General features: G+C 33.6%; 2 protein-coding genes across 2 annotated transcripts; one reads left to right on the top strand and one right to left on the bottom strand.

Moving 5' to 3' along the window:
• The first annotated feature begins 1653 nt into the window (after positions 1-1653).
• Positions 1654-3382, top strand: LOC114182090 (UDP-glycosyltransferase 83A1-like). Its single transcript, XM_028068847.2, has 2 exons — positions 1654-2222; positions 2340-3382. The coding sequence occupies exons 1-2, from the start codon at positions 1736-1738 to the stop codon at positions 3212-3214; spliced, it is 1362 nt and encodes a 453-aa protein (XP_027924648.1). The 5' UTR covers positions 1654-1735; the 3' UTR covers positions 3215-3382.
• Positions 3383-4044: 662 nt separating this feature from the next.
• Positions 4045-11023, bottom strand: LOC114182091 (Transducin/WD40 repeat-like superfamily protein). Its single transcript, XM_028068848.2, has 13 exons — positions 10698-11023; positions 10504-10601; positions 8686-8792; positions 8016-8051; positions 7818-7903; positions 7163-7221; positions 6970-7080; positions 6743-6865; positions 6131-6274; positions 4992-5100; positions 4765-4901; positions 4631-4666; positions 4045-4506 (listed from the first exon to the last, which is right to left on the bottom strand). Exons 1-13 carry the CDS (start codon positions 10864-10866, stop codon positions 4414-4416), a joined length of 1308 nt encoding a protein of 435 aa, XP_027924649.1. The 5' UTR covers positions 10867-11023; the 3' UTR covers positions 4045-4413.
• Between the last annotated feature and the right edge of the window lie 9572 nt (positions 11024-20595).

Here is a 20595-nt window from a genome sequence, read left to right as displayed (position 1 = left end):
TGACTTCTAAATAGAAATTCAAACTTTTACTTACCGATTATGATTTAATAGTATATCCGGTTGGGATAATATGTAAAAAAAAAAAACAAATATTGTATGTTTGATGTAGGGATGGCTATCCATGTTCGCGGATAAAATTCGCGGCGGATAGTTAATATCCACGAATATTTATTATTCACAGGTAACGGGTATTTTAATATTTACTAATAAATGGATCGGTACGAATATTATATTATCAGTACCTGGGGATACTCGTTATTCGAAAAAAATTAAAATTAAAATTTAATTTATATTTTATTAAGTTAAATTTAATTAAAATTAAAATTAACAGTATATTTTATTATGTCAAATTTAATTATAATTAAAATTTAATTTAATTTATGTTTTATTTTTATAATTTTATATTAAAAAAATTATAAAATATATATTTTTAAATATTTGTGGGTATCAAATATCCACTAGTATCCACGAATTTTAAAAATATTCACAAATATTTTTTAAGTAAATACTCGATGAATAAACAAACAGATAATAAACGAACTTTATATTTTTTTACGAGTAAGTACTATCCGTATCCGACCCGATCACTAATTTGAATTTGATGTATATAAATTATTTTATATATCAGGGTTATTTTAAAAATCACAATTCACGATCAAGTTACTGGATATATAATATTTTTATATAACTCGTTCTTATCCTCTAACCATTACCAAGTTTTGCGCTGTCCGCAGCGTGCTCGAGATGACATCCATCATTAACATTTTTTAAACACAGTAAATAAAATCATTAGTATATATAAATTAGTCTATACATAAATTAAGAATATTTTCTTAAGAAGTTGATACGAGAAAACTTTGACAAATTATTTTATGGGTTTAATCAGGTCTTTATTTCAATTTTATATAAAAATCTCAATTCGATCTTCAATTTTCTTTCTAATTAAATTTTTATTTTTAAAAATGAAATATAATTTAGTTATTTTTATTAATATTATTAAAGATAAGTCACATATTAGTTCATAATTTTTAAATTTTTATTTGTTTTATATTATTTTTTATTTTTTATATATATTTAAAAAAAATGTCACATGTTAAGTCAGTTTCGTGTTACGTAACAGTAATAATATTTTGTGACAATAACACATGATACTGTCACTATCATGTGATACGATGCTGACTTAACACAGAAAAAAAAATTCTTTTCATTTTAATTTTTATTTAATTATTTATTTAATCCTAAATTGTAGAATTTCATCTTTTATTGATCATATTTTAAAATCAGTCATTTGAATTCATACACATGAGTTATCCTTTTTTTTAGTTTTTATTAATATATTTTTAACTTTGTTTGGTTTTTATTGTCTAAATCTAGAGATAGAAGTTAAAGTAATATATACAGGAATCCTAAAAGTAGTTATCTTTAAGTAGATAAACAATATGAAATTTGTTCAATTACAGGACCAAAAGATTGATTTAATATTTTTTTCCTAAAAAAATTTATAACAAGATTTATCCAAATAACAAAGTAAAGTTATATTGTTTTTGCTTTCATTAATATTAAAATAAACCACTCCTACTCTCCTTTACATATCATTTCCATTTTTTATGTATTATTTCAGCATACAAACAAAACCTAGTATATGTATATGAGAAGTGGAAACCACTGAGATTCCCAAATAGTGTTAAGTATAGCCTCAAAACCAAAACAAAACAAAAAAGGCAAGGCAACCAAGATGAAGAATCCAAATCTGTTGGTTGTACCATTTCCAGTCCAAGGACATGTGAATCCCTTCATGAACTTCTCACAAAAGATGGTTGAACATGGATGCAAAATCAGTTTTGTGAACACAGATGTCAGCCACAAGAGGGTGATGAGTTCGGTGGGAAAGCAAGAAAGCCTTGAAGAATCAGCAACCATAAAGCTGGTTTCAATCCCTGATGGTTTAGAAGCTGATGATGACAGAAGTGATTTGGGTAAGCTATGTGATTCTATAGTAAGCACCATGCCTTCCATGCTAGAGAAGCTCATAGAAGATATTCATGTGAATGGTGGTGACAGAATCACATGCATAGTTGCTGATGTCATAATGGGATGGGCATTGGAAGTAGGGAGAAAGCTGGGAATCAAAGGAATTTTCTTCTGCACAGCATCAGCAGCTATGTTCGCCTTGAAATACAACATCCCTAAGCTCATTCAAGATGGCATCATAGATTCTAATGGTATGTACATCACAACAGGTCACTAATCAATTTTTCTATTTGTGAAATTAGGAAATGAATAGGTTAAATTGTTCTGTCATATCAGACATAATATCTCTGTTTTTGTTGACACTGTAGGATTTCCAATTACAAAAGGGACGTTTCAAATATCACCAAGCATGCCTTCGATGGAGACAGAAGCAATTTGGTGGTCCAACGTCTATAACCCAACAACAGAGAAGAAAATATTCAAGTATCTGGTGCACTGTATGCAGAATTCAAATCTTGCTAAGTGGTGCATTTGCAATACCACATATGAACTTGAACCTAGTACATTATCTTGTGTTCCAAAGCTCCTACCAGTTGGTCCATTGTTGAGAAGTTATGACAATACAAATGTAACTGCAAGATCATTGGGACAGTTCTGGGAAGAAGATCACTCTTGCATAGATTGGCTAAATCAACAACCTCGTTCTTCTGTTTTGTATGTTGCCTTTGGTAGTTTCACTCTTTTTGACCAAAACCGGTTCAATGAACTAGCTCTTGGGCTTGACCTCATCAATAGACCCTTTCTTTGGGTTGTAAGACAAGACAATAAGATGGCATTTCCCAATGAATTCTTAGGGAGTAAAGGTAAGATTGTTGGTTGGACCCCTCAATTGAAGGTGCTAAACCACCCTTCCATAGCTTGCTTTCTTAGCCATTGTGGTTGGAATTCTATCATAGAAGGTTTGTATAGTGGGGTGCCCTTCTTGTGCTGGCCTTATTTTACTGACCAGTTTCGCAACAGGAATTACATTTGTAATGAGTTGAAAGTTGGATTGGGATTGAACTCTGATGAAAATGGACTTGTGTCACGCTGGGAGATTAAGAAAAAACTGGACCGTTTGACAAGTGATGAACAAATAAGAACAAGAAGTCTAGAACTTAAAGAGACGGTCATGAACAACATTGCAGAAGGTGGTGGATCTTCAGAGAATGTCGGTAGATTGTTAAGCTGGCTGAAATCTTGAAAGTATAGCTATCTATGTCTCTTGTCTTAACTCATGCAGTGTTCAAGATAGAAGCGTTCTCTTTAATGGTTAAGTTGGCTTTGGTATCGGTGTGTAATTTATTTGATCTATATTATATTTCAGGTCAATTACGTAGCAGCTTAAATTGTGATGTTTCTATTTTTGAAAGTTGTGCTGTAATTTTAATTATGCTAAGATCAGAGTTCGTGACGAGAAAATTAAGAATATTGAGCCGTTAAATTGAAAATTATATAAAACTACTCACATGCAATGGTAGATTTCAAATAGAATTTAATTTGAGTGTTTAAAAAAACTGTAGTCGAAGAGATAAAAACCCATTAGAATTAGCATTACCAAATGAATGCAAGGCCTGTTTTTGACCACTACCAAGTTCAAGTCAAAGAAAACAGCCATGGTCTGCGGTTGCAGAGAAGAATTCGAAGCAGCCTTCTTTCCTGTGTCAGCGGCATAGTTGGTGTGGGGGATAGAGCATCCCAATGATGATCGACAATGGATGATAGACATCGATGGTGAGTTCATATTTCACTAATTCTCTATAGCTGCAGAACATACAACAATATATTTATTTCTTGGAAGTTAATATAGCATGAATCATACGAGGAATGCAATTTAACCGCTCCATGGCCACAACCAAGATCTGAACCAGTCAGGCAAAGGAAAACCTTCAATAAGCACTATACTTTATGATCGAGATTACTGCGAGTATTTTAGAATTATGAATAACCAAAATGCAAGAAATAACCCAATGAGGAACAAACTATTGAGCAGAAACGAGTAAAATGTTCGAAGATTTGTCGTACAAAATGATATGAATAACTTCTAGTGTTTGCATCAATAGCCGTTAGCAAGACATAAACGAGACCTTGTCCACAACAACTGATAAACACTTGACAGTTGTGTTTACAGAAATAACCCAATGAGATAAAAACTATAGAGCACAAATAAGTAAAATGCTAGAAGATTTGTCGTACAAAATTATATGAATAATTTAGTGTTTACATCAATAGCCATTAGCAAGACACAAATAAAACTTTGTTCACAACAACTGATGATATACTTGACAGTTGTGACTAGCCTAAGACAAAATTGGCCAAAACTTGACTCGTTCCCCACAAGAAATATCTGCCAATATCCCACCGCCTCAAAAAATAATTGTCCTAATATGATTTAAGTTTACCTTACTTTACAGGGATTTCTGAAGAAATACAAAGTTTGGAGTCTGCTCCACCACTGATAACACTGTCACTTTTCCACCAATCAGCAGACAATACCTGAGTTAAAGAATGACAATTCTATTAATGACAATTTTGGCTACTCTCGAGCATAAAACACAAATATTTTCAGTTGTGGAAAGGTATTATTTTCAAGCAAAAACATGGTAAGAATGTTTTATACCTTATCACTGTGTGATTCAATGACAGAAAGTGGCCACTGCAACATCAACGGAGAAAAATCATGAAAAAGCACAAAGATGGACATATAATCACACAAGGAGAAAAAAATTCCTATGAAGAATAAAGATATATTACCGCAGTTCTCAGATCCCACAACATAACTTTCCCATCATAGGATGCAGAAAGTAAATGAAACCAAGATTGGTCATGCCATTTGCAGGCTGAAACCCAAGACGTATGAGAACCAAACTGAAAAACAGGAGCAGAAGTGCCTGCAAAGAAAAAGAATGTTTTATAAGATACCATTATGCATGTAATTGACTATCAAGGTGTGAAAAATGACAACTAGGTTTCTTTATCACCTGGCTTACGAGGATCCCAAATCCTAATGACAGGGTCAGAACCACCAGCAGCTATCAGAACAGAACCTTCCCCACCAATATCCAGGCAGTTGAGAGCTTTCCCACAGAACTGTACATAGAAGACAATATAATCTAAAACATTGACTTTTATAGTAGTGTTCCTACTCTATTTCTGAGTACCAAACCCTATTTTTCAACAGTAATTTTGCATAGAATATAATTTAGACCAATAAATGAAAAAAGAAGCTCATAACCAGAAAACATGACATCCATCATATTGAATCAGAGTCATAGAACATAGATTAAGACAAAAAAAGTCATAAAATCAACTTGTAAAATGAGATTTGTACCCTATTTATTTTCTATTTTAATCATATCACTAGTCAATGTGAGACTAAAACCGCTACCCTTGAGGGTGCAATTTAGGCAATTCCCAAGGAGACAGCAGTATACGTGAGCTAGCAGTAACCACTAAACCTTATTCAACACCATAAAACTGATTTATAAGATATTATCAGTCATACCTGTAGTCAATGTAGGATTAAATCATAACCCTTGAGGTTGCAATTTATACAACCCCCAAAAGAGGCTACAACTTAGATGGGCTAGGAGTGACCACAACTTAGGCGAGCTAGCGGTTTCAATCTTGGTTCCAATTCCTATAGCCCAGTAAGCACTTAATTATGTTTTAGAACATACTTATCCTAAACTAAGATTAAACAAGGTCCAAAACAAAGATTGCTTCATAACAAGACAAATTTGGACTACTACCAGAACCAAGTAAAAACATCATAATCAATAATCGACCGGGAAAAAATGTAGAAGATCTAGTACACTATGTAAAAGGACTAGAGAAAACTTATCCGAAGAAACAAATAAGTTCAAGCCACAAGAACAATTGGTAAAGAAATGACAATTTTGACATTCATAGAATGAACAACAGCAGAAAATTGATAAGTGTGCCATAAACCAGTTCTAATTTAGTTGCCTAACTATACACAAATAATTAGCCATTGGCAGAGCATCAAATGACATCAAATGGCATAATGTCACAGTTCTGTCTATAGAAAAAAAATTAACGCTTCAAATGTGTACAATTTAAAAAAAAAAAAATGGGGGGCATTAACTTTTCAACTTACTATATCTGTCAAGTTTTTGCCAGTCTCAACATCCCATTTCCTAATAGAATGATCCCATGATGCAGAAAATATTGACTCCCGTTGTGGCCAAACCACAGAAGATACACACTGTGTATGGCCAACAAGTGTAGTGAAAGCCTCTCCCTGCAATACAATACAATACAACAGATGAAAACTTATTTCTCAAATGTCATTGAAGACAAAAGATTCATACATCAAAAGGGAAATAAACGGCAAATAAGCTTGTAACAAAATCTACAAGGTTTTAAATAACTATTTTACAAGTCTACAATAGTTATTAACATAAGTTTGAACTTAACTCAGAATTAGATGATCAAATTTCTTCTAGAATAGCTTCAAAACATCTTCCTACATGGCCTCCGGCCCCTAGTGCCAGCAAACACAGCATCCTACTTAACTTTTTACTATTCCATTCATCAATTACAATATGCAGAGAAAGAAGAGCAAAGGGTCACATCTGATGATCCCTTAGAAGTCAAAGTTAAAACAAACTTCAAAATGCAAAATATTTGGAAGAAATATGTGTGACTACACAAATTGCAATTTCGACAGCATAATTTAAACAATAAGATGTAAGGAAGTTCTACAAACCTCCAATTGAGACTCCTCAACTTGACCTCCAATTTTTCTCTTCTTAGAAACCAGGTCATCTTCTCCATTAAAGTCATTAGTTTGCCATAGATTGATGGTGCAATCCCAAGAAGCAGAACAAACCTATGCATGAGAAACAAGGAAGAGTAATGTTACAGACTGCTATATTACCGTACTCATAAACCAAGGAGAGAGAGGTGAAGAAAAATAGAAAAGAAAATACGAACCATTTCTCCAGAAGTCTGCACTGCAACACTCTGTACAGCAGACTTATGACCACGCAAGATTTTGTAAGCCCTGACCCTCATAGGCTGGCTTACAGGCTCTTCTGTATTGAGCTTTTATACAAATGGGAAAATATAACATAATAAGCATAAGCACAGCATAAGAAACAGTAGTTTAGTAGTTTCTTTTAGTTACCTTCCATAGCCTCAATGTCCGGTCTTTTGAAGCAGTAGCCACCGTAACAGTTTCCAGACCTGATTACAGTACAGATATTCATATGTTGTACCAATTCAATCATAATACTATATATATTATGGAACAATATTAGGATTACACAGAAACAACAAATGTTGCTATCCCCACCCACTAAAGCACAAATGCTTCAACATCATTTAATTCAGAATGTTTTGGCCGACATGCTTTCTACGTACCCACCAGGATGCATTCCACGATAGGCTTAGTTCAATCATATAAATTGTGTTAATGATCCTCCACCAGCCCCCCCTCACCCCAGTTTTCCATTCAGAAACTCATTCAATTTTGACTACAGTTGTACATATAAATGAAAGTATCCCTTAAGGAAGTTAAAACATTAAAATACTACTAATGACAAATAAAGCATAATATCACAGTCTAACAAAGGAATAGGGAAAGAACAAATATGTAAATAGCAAAATTAATAGAGTGCCAAGGAAAACCAGCCATAAGCTTTATTTTACTGTTAGATATAAACATAATTTTCTCATCAGAAATAGATTGGATATCAATAAAAAAAATGACAACTAGCAATCAGAAAAATGGACAGAAACAAAATTGGCAATATTTAGGAGAATATAATTGTCTTCCTTACCTTCTGGATTGATGATACTGACAGAAGTGATTGCGTCACTATGTCCCTCCAATATATGAGTGCATAATCCAGCACCTTTCCATACCCTAAAATATAATTTAATCATATAACGGTGGAAGCCAAGTAAATGGAGAAAGTAATCAATAATATGATATGCCAATAATTCTAAAAGAACAAAACTGGGTAAGACTCTTATACCTCCCTAAACCATCATAACATCCTGTCAAAAAGAACCTGCAGAAACAGTAACACTCAACTTTAAATTCTTAATGAATGAGATACAGGTAAAAAACCATTCAACTTAGTAAACTAAAATCAAAATTATTATATCACTGAAAATTATAGGTAAACAAACAAAAAGTATTTACAATAATACTAATCATTAATTCAATGGCCAAAACTCTAAAGAACCTATTCACAAAGAGGGTTAGGCTGTTTCCCCTTAATACTGCCACTGTCACCATCAACCACAATTCAAAATACACCTCAAAATGGGAACTCATGAGTTAAAAAAATGGCTTTACAATAACATTCATTAACCCAATCGCCAAAACTTTAAAAAAACTACTCAAAATTAGGCTTGTGTCCTCTGGCTACTGCCAATGCAAAAATAAACCAAGCAGTAACTACTGCTTCCAATCACTTTTTCCATTATCACCAAATATGGTTAACAAATTGATTGAAGTCAACAAAAACCAATCACACTGACTTAAATTCAACCTTGATAAAATCTTTCACACAGAGAGCCCCGTACAAAATAATGGCATATTACAGTTGCCAGCAGCAGTACCGAACATAAGAGTTAATATAGAATATATTAACACAAACTAAGAAACTCCATCAAAATATGACACATTAACAAGCTTACCGAGAAGAAGAACCATCAACAGCACTGACCCAGTCATCATGTAAAGACGGGTCTTCCTCCTTCCGTGGGGCCACCGCCCTTGTGTACTCAATTTCCAATATCCTTTCCTATAAATTGACCATTCAAAACAGTCAGTTACCTTTCCAATACTTGATCATTAAAAAAACAGTTAGCTACCTTTCCATAAAACAGTTAGCGATGATTATATTACATAATAGCAAAAGGAAACAATTGGTCAGTTTCCCATGTAAAGAAATAAAGTAAAAGAAATTCGTAATTATTGTTTGCATCCCCAAGATAAATTTCCAATCCATGGAAACTCCAAACAACTCCATAAAAAATGGGTCAACAGTCACTTTGGTTCTAAAAAGAGTAATTTAATGTCACTTTGATCTATAAAGTATTAAAATCTAAAAGAGGCCCCTAAAAGTGCAATTTTTCTATCACATTGGTCTTGACATTAGAAAATGATAAAGTTTACATTTGTACACACAAAACACTATCATTCTGGTCTTTAGACTAAACCACTTGTTGTAATTCTACTTATCTAAACATGTAATTCCCCAAGATATATTTGCAATCCATGGAAACTCTAAACTCCATAAAAAATGGGTCAACAGTCACTTTGGTTCTAGAAAGTGTAATTTAATGTCACTTCAGTCTCTGAAAGTATTAAAATCTAAAAAGTGACCCCCAAAAGTGTAATTTTTCTGTCACATTGGCCTTGACATTAGAAAATCTCTGCTAAAGTTTACATTTGTACATACATAACACTGTCAAGTTGGTCTTTAGACCAAACCACTTATTGTAATTCTAATTCTTGAACTTAAACACTGTCAATCATTTTAGTCGCTGAACATAATCACTTAATTTCATTTTAGTCCCATACTTAAAGAATTTGTCATCTTAAAATAACTCTAAACCCTTGTTTGACTGAGAGGAGGGGGAAATTGAGATTATATGGTGTGGTAGAAGGACCCACAATACCGTTTCTCACCTATCTTCAGTGTTATCAGAACCAAACGGTTATGGACCAGTCAAGGAGGTACTAGATGAGTGGAACACTGATTGAAACAGGAGGTTACTAGTTGAACTGCATGACCCACTATATTATTAAATATATATTTTATATCATAAATAGAGTACTAAAAAATTGTCTTCCATTTTTTAAAGATATGTATCAGTGTAGTGACTATATTGATCTTAAAACACGCATTAGCATCTCTCCCCAATAAAATTTGGAGTTTCCTTTACAATATATCTTAAGAACACATAAGAAAGTAGCAGGGCATGGTAGATGTTGAGCGGATTGGCATGAAGAAAGGGTGTGGTAGGCAGACTGATGTGAAGCATGGCAGTCAGAAAAGTGGTGCACCAAAATACCTTGGACGAGATTAGATCAGACCAAAGGTTCACCAGTTTTATCCCGTTCAGAGTCAGGCTGATGAGGTATTGCCTATTTCTACTCATTTCTCCATCTCTCTCCTCATCTCTAATCTATTTCTCTTCGACAAAATGCTATTGATTACTTTTTTATTTCTTATCGATTTCTATTTCTATTCCTTTCCTACCTAATTCTCTCCTCTTCACCAAACACAGTATAAGTGTTTAAATTTGTGAACTTAAAGATGAAAATAACAATGAGTGTATAAAATAGACACAAACATCAATAGGCAGCTTCAATTTCTATTCGGAAAAATCGCATCCTCTTACTACACACATAAAACCAATGTACATTGTTCACTTTCTGTCATACAGACAATCATACAATTGTAAAGATAAGTAGAACAGGATTTGTAATCATTTCAAAAGTATTACCGCAGAGATTCCCTTAGCCAGAAGAAACTGTTCGAGCGACATCCGCACGAACTCGCCATCGATCAAAAAATCAAAAGGCTCAGGCTGATAATCAGAATCTGCAAAATCAACCACCAAGGAATTTCATCAGTAGTCTTGAAATAACCAAAACAAACACGGCACAGTTTGAAAATGAGATTAAAAATTGAAATTACCGTTGGATTGAATGAGTGCGTTGACGAGAGATGATAGGCCGAATCGAGTGAGGTCTGCAGGGATTGCGATGGCGGTGGACGGAACTATGAACGGCGCATTCAACTTCGTCACGAACCGCACTTGGATCCTCCTCGCGCTCCCTTCGCCATTTTCTTCGTTCATATTCATTTTCGTTTCCTCTCACGCTTTTTATTCTGCAAGGTTAAGGAGAAAACGGAGCCCCAGAAAAGAAGAGCGCCAAGCGACGAGGAAGAAAAAGCAGCAGCTAGGGTTTAACGGTTTTCAAGTTAGCATATTCAGCTGTCCATGGGTTTTAGACGATATTATGCCGTTTGGTAGTAAGAGAATTGGGTACTAAGAAAATAATTCCTTTTATTAGTAGTATAGTATAGGTATATAATTTATAAGTTTATTATTTTATATGACTAATTATTTGAAAAATACGAAAATAATATAATTTAATATATATATATATATATATATTAAAATAATTATCTAGCAATTACTTTTGAAAAGAGAAATTATTTAGTTATTTTAAAATGAAGAGCAATTATTCAATTACTTATTTTATTAAATACATAAATTGTTTTTTATTTATTAAAATATAAGATTGTTTAATAAAATTTACCAACACAGAATATATATTTTATTTTATTTTATTTATTATGATTCATTTTAATATTAAAAATATTATTAAATATATTATTTACGAATACAGAACATATATTTCATTCACGTGTATATATATTCATTATTTAATTTAATTTGTTATCTAATTATTACTCATAATTAATAACTATTTCTTTTTTATATTTTTAATTGATTAATTAAAATTATATGTTTATAAATAAAAATAATTGTCATTTAAAATATAATATAATTATATTCTTTTTTAATACTACTTAAAAATAATATAAAGAATAAAAAAACCGACTGGTCTCGTACTAGTTATTTTAAAATGAAGAGTAATTTTTCAATTACTTATTTTATTAAATAAATAAATTATTTTTTATTTATTAAAAGATAAGATTGTTTAATCAAAAATATAACACAACAAATTACCCAGTGGTGTATACTCTTACATAATGAAATTGATAAAAAATAAGTATATTCAAAAACTGAATTAAATAATTTATTATTACTATTGTATTTTTTTAATGGAACTAAAGTGTCACGAAATATGTGACTTCTCATAAACTTTAGCCAATTAAAAAAAAAAAAAACTCCCAATGTCAAAATCCAATTTATCTTCTATTATAGAGCTCGAGCTCCCCTATGTTTTCTTTTAGGCTCTAACCATACTCTAATACCATGTTAGAAAGTAGAGTATAAATCTAACTCAATCCCATAAAATCGACTTTTAAGGTGAAGTTTGCACTCCAGTTATATACTATGAAGTTGTTTTATCTCTAGTCGAGGTAAGACTTTCAATAAGACCAAATAATTAACATAATTAATTTGAATATTATCCTAATAATGTCTTAGCTCTTAAACTTTTTACTATCGATACTATTGCAGTGTGATGAGGCCAATATTGTAACATCCAAAAATAATAATAATAATAATATAAATAAATAAAATAAAAGAGATATATTTTTTTAGTAAGAATATTTTATGAAATTATAATTATCATTTTCATATAATTTAAGAATTATTGAAGACAAATTTAAAATATATCCTAATAAGATTAATTAGATTTTTTTTTAAATCACTTATATATGAAATATATATTTTCAAATTAAACTATAAGATTTTATACATTGGAATTAATATTAAATTATTACCGTATAAGGTAATTCTATTAAAGCAAGAAAAAAAATAAAAATAGAATAAAAGGGTGACAAGTATATAACGCGTAAAAGCTATTAAAAAAATAAAATATGAAAGGATAAAGTAACAATAAATGTCATTCTATCATGTTACTGTGAAGGGAAAAAGATTGCGGACCAGTAATACGATTGAAATGGAAGTAGCAGAACTAAAGGAAATGTGGTTAAATTTGAACTAATGTAATCATTACAAATAAGAGTATAAATAGGATGAAGAGGAAGAGAGGAGAGATATTGAGAACGAAAGAAGAAAAAAAGAGGAACAGAAGAAGAAGTTGTGCGTGTGAGAAGGAAGAAAGAAAAAAAAAATTAATATATCATCGAAGTCTTAGTACAACCTTGGTATAATTTCCACGATAAATAAGGTAAGGGGAGGAGACATCTATCATTTTATCTTTTTACTTTGATTATTATTTTTTTATCTGTTTATAATTACTTTAGTCTTTATATTTATCTTAAGTGATGTGTCCTAACCTCATTCTAATTTATATTTAGTTTTCGTTCCTATTTATTTATTTATATTCATATCTAGTTATGCATTGGTCCTATTTATTCAATTTATATTTACTCTTGTAAGGCCCCATTTCTTTTCTGCCCTAAAGATTAGTGGGCTGCCCTTGTAAGTGGGCCTAAGGCCGGCCCATAGTATAAAACCCTTCAGGTTGCCCTAATTTCCACTCTCACTCTCACTCTCGCAGAAACGCAGCAGCTGTCACCCCTTACCCTCACGAAAAGCTCTGCTAGGGTTTGCCCTAAGGTCCCCTTCACCCAAGCTCAAACTCAGTTCCCACTCCATGTAAGTGATCCTGACCCTACTGTGACTGCTTCCTAAAACTGTTATTCACATTTCCTCGTTTAGAATCGAACTAACCCCCTTTTTCTTCCACTGTTACGCTGTTCCGCCAGTCCGCAAGTTCAGCGCGCGAGCTGCCGTACTCCGAGGTCCCGTGTCGAGGTTCCGTTAACCCTTTTCCAGGTACGGGAAGTTAGGGTTTCAGTCTTTTAGGTGTTGTCTTGGCTGTTCTTGAGTGAGTTAATGATTTCATGAATGAATCCTTCGTTTTGGTGTGATTAAATGCTTGTTGTGCTTGATGGATTTGATAAACATGGCTGTGGCAGTGAAGAACAGTGGCGAGACCTGTTAATCTCGCCCAAGCGAGTCCATCTCGCCTAGGCGAGATGAAACAGGGAGCTCGCCTAGGTTTATTGCGCGAAAAGTCGCCCAGGCGGCTCGCTCAACTTTTGAGCGAGCAGGCAACTCGCCCAAGCGAGAGGGATCTCGCTTAAGCGAGATCCCGTGTTGCCCAGGCCCTGGTTTTCCTTGAGCCCTCGCCTAGGCGAAGGGGGGCTCGCCTGAGCGAGCCTATCTCGCCTGAGCGAGACCCTTCAGCCTGAGCGAGGGGTTTGGGCGAAACAGTGTGGTGTTGGATTGCATTTTTGTTCTCTTGTGCTTGGATTTGATTGGGTATGACCACTATGATAAGATGCATGTACTAATGTGTGAATATATGCCTAATGAGTTGCTATATATGCGTGACATGATTCATAAATAATGAATGATGAGTGTGGTGGGGACTTAACATATGAAATGAGTATGCGGTTTGAAACTAAAGGGATACGTGATTAATATGAGACGAGGCCCTAGGCTCATTGGGGCGGTGATGATCAGAGGTATGGATTTGGGATGTGATTGATATGAGGATTAAACTCCAAGGGTTGATATGGAATTGAAAAATATAATTTTATTATTCTCTTATTGCTGATTTACGAACGTTGGTCCGTGTCAGCGTGTAATTCCTTGGGGTCTCTAGGTGAGACCTCCGGGGTCGCGCTTCAGTGGTCGGGACGTAATTCCATGGCCCCTGCTAGTGGGTGTTCATGGTGGTGCCCCATCTGTATAACTAGGTAAGGATTCAAGGTAAGGTTGCATCCTGACGCTCCGAGGAGCCAGTTAGTCTCACTTAGAGCGGACTGACTCTTGTGGTGGGAGTAGCAGGAGGCCTGAAACTCATTAAGGGCTAACCTTGTGGTGGGAGAGATTTTTGATTCATCGTAACACTGGTAACACATAGCTCAGGATCGAGCAGCTCAGGGTCGAGCAGGGGTATCCACCACAAGTGCAAGCATCCGCTGAATCCGACCGAGTTATACGTATCCGGATGAGTCGAGTCGAGTCTTAGTGTATTGATTGGAAGGTCATAACATGCTTGGATGATGTATGCATATTGGACTGTGAAAATATATTTGATTGCATGTGAATATGTTGATTGGCTCTAGCTTACCCGTTTCGTTGTATGGTTGTGTTGTATGTGACTGTTCTTTCTTGCGATGATCATCGACTTGGTTGATGGGAGCAGATGGGCGAAGTTCTCGTGGTCAGCAAGGGAACGGTGATCCAGCAGCTTAGCCATCTGGGCTAGATTCTCACGCTTCTTTCCTTCATGTTTTCTTTAGGGCTATGGCCCATGTATCTTTTTCTGTATTTCTACGCTACACTCTATGTTGTATTCGTATTCAGCTTTCCTTTGGCATCGTGGTGTGCCTGAGTTTTGTCGGGGTTGTGTTAAAGACCCCAGGACTACGCTACTGTACTTGTATTGTGTGACGTTTTCCTTTAATTTCGCTTAATAATTAAATGGGACGTTACAACTCTCATTTACTTATTTATATTTATCTCCAGTTACGTACTGACTCTCTTTTTTATTTATATTTATTTTAATTATTCATTGATCTTATCTATTTATTTATTTATTATGGTTTAATATTGAAATAAAATTTATGATAAATAAAGATTTGATTATTGTAGTTAGAGGTATGACCTTGGGGATTTAAACGAGTTAGTATTATTCAAGATAATATGTTTTTGAGTTACTTTTGGCCATGAGCTCATTTATCCTAACTAATCACTACAAAATTAATCAATATCTTTACAAAAGTATAATAAAAATCCAGTTTTATGGAATTGGGAGAATTTTCATTTCATTTCATTTTATTATGATATGTTATATTTTTTTATGTGATATTTGTCTCACTTCCCTATTTTATGATTGTGTGTGAAAAACAAAATTTTATAACCTTATCATAGATGGCTGCTCAAACATGTTTGATCCCTTCTTTGCCGACAATGTGGCTGTTTTCCCAGGAAATGCATGACAAACCAATGCAGTGAATAATTCTGTAACATTTCAGGGAACGGGAAACTCTACCATTACTTTTCTCTCTGCTCCAAACGCGCCGATTGTCATCGAAGGACAAATCGGAGTTACCTTCTATTTACCCCCAACAGTTCAAGTGAACCCTATCCATAACTTTTTCCCTCCACCTGTTTGAAAACCAATATATTAGGGAGAAATTGTAAATAAATAACTTTCTTTTTCCCTCTTGTAGTGTAGGAAATATAAGATGTACTAAACGGTATAGATATAAGATGCATATAGTATTGTAACTATATATATATATATATATATATATATATATATATATATATGTGTGTGTGTGTGTGTGTGTGTGAATATTTTATGTATAATTTTGTCTTTAAATTTTATAAGTATATTATAAGAAATAATAATAATAATTAGAAAAAAGAAAAAAAATTGTCGTCACATTATATGGTATTAGAGCAACGTTTCATGCGAGATCTGTGAAATGTGCTCATTATTTACTAACTCATACGATTCTAGATGGCAAACATTAGGAGGAACAATGAATTAACTGAAGCAATGCAAGCTATCCGAGACACGGCTGCTGCTCTAATGAGGAATCAAAGACCTGAAAGAAACCTTGAATCACAAGGTTTAGCTGAATTTAGGAGAAACAAACCCCCACAAGTTTCTAGAGGATATGATCAAGAAAAGGCTGAATTATGGATTCAGGAGATGGAGAAAATATTTCGAGTTATGGACTGTGCTGACAACCAAAAGGTGAATTATGTTGTATTTATGTTAATAGGAGAAGTTGAATATTGGTGGGATGATACCAGGAGATTACTTGAAGGAGGAAGAATAATAATTACCTGGGATGTATTTAGAACAAAGTTTTTAGAAAAATATTTCCCTAATGATGTGAGGAGAGCAAAAGAAATAGAGTTTATGCAGTTGAAGCACGGAAGTGTGGCAGTAGGGGAATATGCTTCCAAGTTTGAAGAATTAGGAAAATACTCTACTTTCTTTTATCACCCAGAGGAAAGGATGAAATGTATAAAATTTGAAAATGGACTTAGGGATGAATTGAGAAAAGTAGTAGGAATACTAGAAATTGCTGATTTTTCTATGCTTATTCACAAGTGTAGATTTTTGGAAGATTTTGAGAACAACCAAAATATCAAATCAAAGTATTTTGGACCCCAAACAAATAAAAATAAACATATTGAGGGAAAACTTTACAATCGCCCACAATGGAGAACCCAATCCAACAATTCTTCATCAGGAAATTCTAGTAGACCTGTATATGATCATATCAGATGCTTTAAATGTGGACAAGGTCATTCTGCAAAAGATTGTCATCTTAAGGGACCAGTCTGTTTCAATTGTGGCAAACTTGGTCACCTATTCTCTGAGTGTGGACAACAAAAGCCACATTTCAATCCAGCTGCAACCAAGATAAGACCTACCACAACAGGAAGGGTGTATACCATGACTGGAGCTGAAGCTGCTGAAAACCATTATCTAATTCAAGGTACGTGTTTTATTAAAGGAAAAACTTTAAATGTATTGTATGACTCAGGTGCAACTCACTCATTCATTTCCAATTATTGTGTTCAACATCTTAATATGTCGACCTCCTTTCTAAAAACTAGTTTGGTCATTTCAACTCCCACAAATGACTCGATAATTACCAATAGAGTTTGTTTACACTATCCATTGTTCATTGAGAATAGAAAATTCCTTGTAAATTTAATATGTCTACATTTATCTCAATTAGATGTAATCTTAGGTATGGACTGGTTATCTTCCAATCAAGTCCTTTTGAATTGTGCTAAGAAATCAGTGATATTTTCAAACTCTGAGAATCGTCTAAAATCACATACTAATTCAAAAAGTGAGCCTTTAAGGAATGAAATTCAAGGGTACTTGTTATTATCTTCTTTAGAAGTAAAAGAGAAAGATGAGTTGAAAAATATAACAGTTGTTCAAAATTTTCCTGAAGTCTTTCCCAATGATATTCCTTGTTTACCACCTAACAGAGAAATTGAATTTTCCATAGATATAATGCCTGGAGTTGGACCAATCTCTATGGCACCATATAGGATGTCACCCTCTGAATTAGCATAATTGAAGAAACAATTAGAAAAGTTACTTGAAAAATAGTTTATTCGTCCTAGTGTGTCACCTTGGGGAGCTCCGGTTTTGTTAGTTAAAAAGAAAGATGGAAGTTTTAGGTTGTGCGTAGATTACCGTCAATTAAATAAATTCATCGTAAAGAATAAATACCCTCTTCCTAGAATAGATGACTTGATGGACCAATTAAGAAGAGCCTCTATATTTTCTAAGATAGATTTAAGGTCAAGATATCATCAAATAAGAGTAAAAGCAGAAGACATACAAAAAACTGCTTTCAGAACTAGGTATGGTCATTATGAATATTAAGTGATGCCTTTTGGTGTGACCAATGCTCCTGCAATATTCATGGATTACATGAATTGGATCTTCCATCCATTTTTAGATCAATTTGTGGTTGTTTTTATAGATGACATTCTTATTTATTCTAAGACTCTTGAGGAACATGAGGAACACCTTCAGATTGTCTTGCAAATCTTAAGAGAAAAGAAATTGTATGCTAAATTGTCTAAGTGTGAATTCTGGTTAGAGAAAGTAAAATTCTTAGGACATGGGATCTCCAATAAGGGAATGTCAGTGGATCCGACCAAAGTAGAAGAAGTTATACAATGGGAGCCACCAAAAATAGTGACTGAGATTCACAGTTTTCTCGGTTTGGCAGGATATTATAGAAGATTCATTGAGGGATTTTCTAAAATAGCTATGCCTTTAACCCAACTCACCAAAAAGGGCCAAGCTTTTGTGTGGACGGAAAAATGTGAGAATAGTTTTCAAGAACTCAAGATGAGATTAACCACTTCTCCTGTTTTAGCATTACCTGATCCTACTGAACACTTTGTTATATTTTGTGATGCTTCCAAAATGGGATTAGGTTGTGTTCTTATACAAGATAGAAGGGTAGTGACATATAGTTCTAGGCAACTAATAACACATGAGAAAAGTTACTCAACCCATGATCTAGAACTAGTTGCCATTGTTTTTGCACTTAAGATATGGAGACATTATGTTTATGGTGGTAAGTTTGAAGTTTTTAGTGATCATAAGAGTCTCTAATACTTGTTTGACCAAAAGGAATTAAATATGAGACAAAGGAGATGTATGGAATTTTTAAAAGACTATGATTTTGAATTACATTACCATCCAGGAAAGGCAAATGTAGTGGCAGATGCTTTAAGCAGAAAATCTTTACATGTGTCTTCACTAATGATTCATGAAATGAATTTGTTAGAAAAGTTTAGAGACATGAATTTGTCGGTCACCCTAAGCCATGATAAAATGCAATTAAACTCCATTCAGATCACTAACAATTTACAAAAGCAAATCCATGAGGCACAAGAAAGTGATGAGTTAATTAATAAGAAAAAGAAATTAATAGGTCAAAGGGGTGGGGAGAATTTTGGCATAGATAAAACCGGAACTTTGAGATTTAAGGACAAGATGTGTGTACCCAATAATGAGGAAATTAAGGAAATGATTCTAGAAGAAGCACGTAAAAGCAAATTAAGCATACATCCAGACACAACAAAAATGTATCAAGATCTCAAGAAAATGTTTTGGTGGCCCAAAATGAAAAAGGAAATGGCACAATATGTAGCAAAATGTCTAGTTTGTCAAAAAGCTAAAATAGAACACCAAAAGCCAGTAGGAATGCTACAATCCTTAGATATATTTGAATGGAAATGGGATAGTACAACAATGAATTTTGTAGTTGGCCTCCCACGAACCATTCAAAAATTTGATTCCATATGGTTTATTGTGGATAGGTTAACAAAATCTGCTCATTTCTTACCCATTAACATTAGGTATTCATTGGAAAAATTGACTGAATTGTACATAAAAGAAATTGTCAGGTTACATGGAGTTCCAATAAGTATTATATCTGATAGGGACCCTAGATTTACTTTAAAATTTTGGGGAAGTTTACATCAAGCCTTAGGTACCAAGCTTCACCTTAGCTCAGCTTATCATCCCCAAACTGATGGACAATCTGAAAGAACCATTCAATCTACGGAAGATTTGCTGAGAGCTTGTGTGTTAGAAAATTCTAATAGTTAGGATCGATGCTTGCCCTTGATTGAGTTCACTTATAACAATAACTTCCATTCCAGCATAGGTATGGCACCCTATGAAGCATTATATGAAAGGAAATGTAGAACACCTTTGTGTTGGTTTGAGACCGGTGAGAATTCAGTATTAGGTCCTGACATGATTCAACATACAACCGAGAAAATCAAAATGATTAGGGAAAAATTAAGAACAACTCAGAGTAGACAAAAAAGTTATGCTGACAAGAAAAGACGACCTCTTGAATTTTAAGAAGGTGATCATGTATTCTTGAAAGTAACACCAACCACTGGAATTGGTAGAGTGATGAAATCAAAGAAACTTACTCCCCGGTTTATTGGCACTTACCAAATTCTTAGAAAAATAGGTCATGTTGCTTATCAAATTTGCTCACATTCGTTCCTTTCCAACCTTCATAATGTCTTTCATGTGTCTCAATTAAGAAAATATATTTCTGATCTAACTCATGTGATAAGACCTGATACAGTATAATTAAAGAATAACCTTACATTTGACGCAATGCCTGTACAGATTCTGGACAAGAAGGTCAAAGAATTGAGAGGCAGACAAATCCCTCTAGTGAAGGTCATCTGGAATGAAGCTAATAGAGATATTACATGGGAATTAAAAGAAAAAAAATAAGAGGAATTTATCATCAGTTATTTTAGTCAATGAAAAACAAATTTCGAGGACAAAATTTCTATAAGTAGGTGAGAATTGTAACATCC

Source organism: Vigna unguiculata, chromosome 4 (assembly GCF_037176805.1).
Source record: "Vigna unguiculata cultivar grain cowpea cultivar isolate G323 ecotype 2 chromosome 4, ASM3717680v1, whole genome shotgun sequence".
NCBI lineage: Eukaryota > Viridiplantae > Streptophyta > Magnoliopsida > Fabales > Fabaceae > Vigna > Vigna unguiculata.
This window is presented reverse-complemented; position numbering and strand designations above follow the sequence as displayed.

What these genes read in the sequence shown, in the direction of transcription:
- LOC114182090 (XM_028068847.2), top strand. Translation starts at nt 1,736, where the DNA reads ATGAAGAATCCAAATCTGTTGGTTGTACCATTTCCAGTCCAAGGACAT. An exon ending in TGGCATCATAGATTCTAATG is followed by an intron (nt 2,223 to 2,339) that starts GTATGTACATCA and finishes TTGACACTGTAG; the next exon opens with GATTTCCAATTACAAAAGGG.
- LOC114182091 (XM_028068848.2), bottom strand. Translation starts at nt 10,866, where the DNA reads ATGAATATGAACGAAGAAAATGGCGAAGGGAGCGCGAGGAGGATCCAA. An exon ending in TTGGGATCCTCGTAAGCCAG is followed by an intron (nt 4,902 to 4,991) that starts GTGATAAAGAAA and finishes TTTTCTTTGCAG; the next exon opens with GCACTTCTGCTCCTGTTTTT. An exon ending in TTGAATCACACAGTGATAAG is followed by an intron (nt 4,507 to 4,630) that starts GTATAAAACATT and finishes TCTTTAACTCAG; the next exon opens with GTATTGTCTGCTGATTGGTG.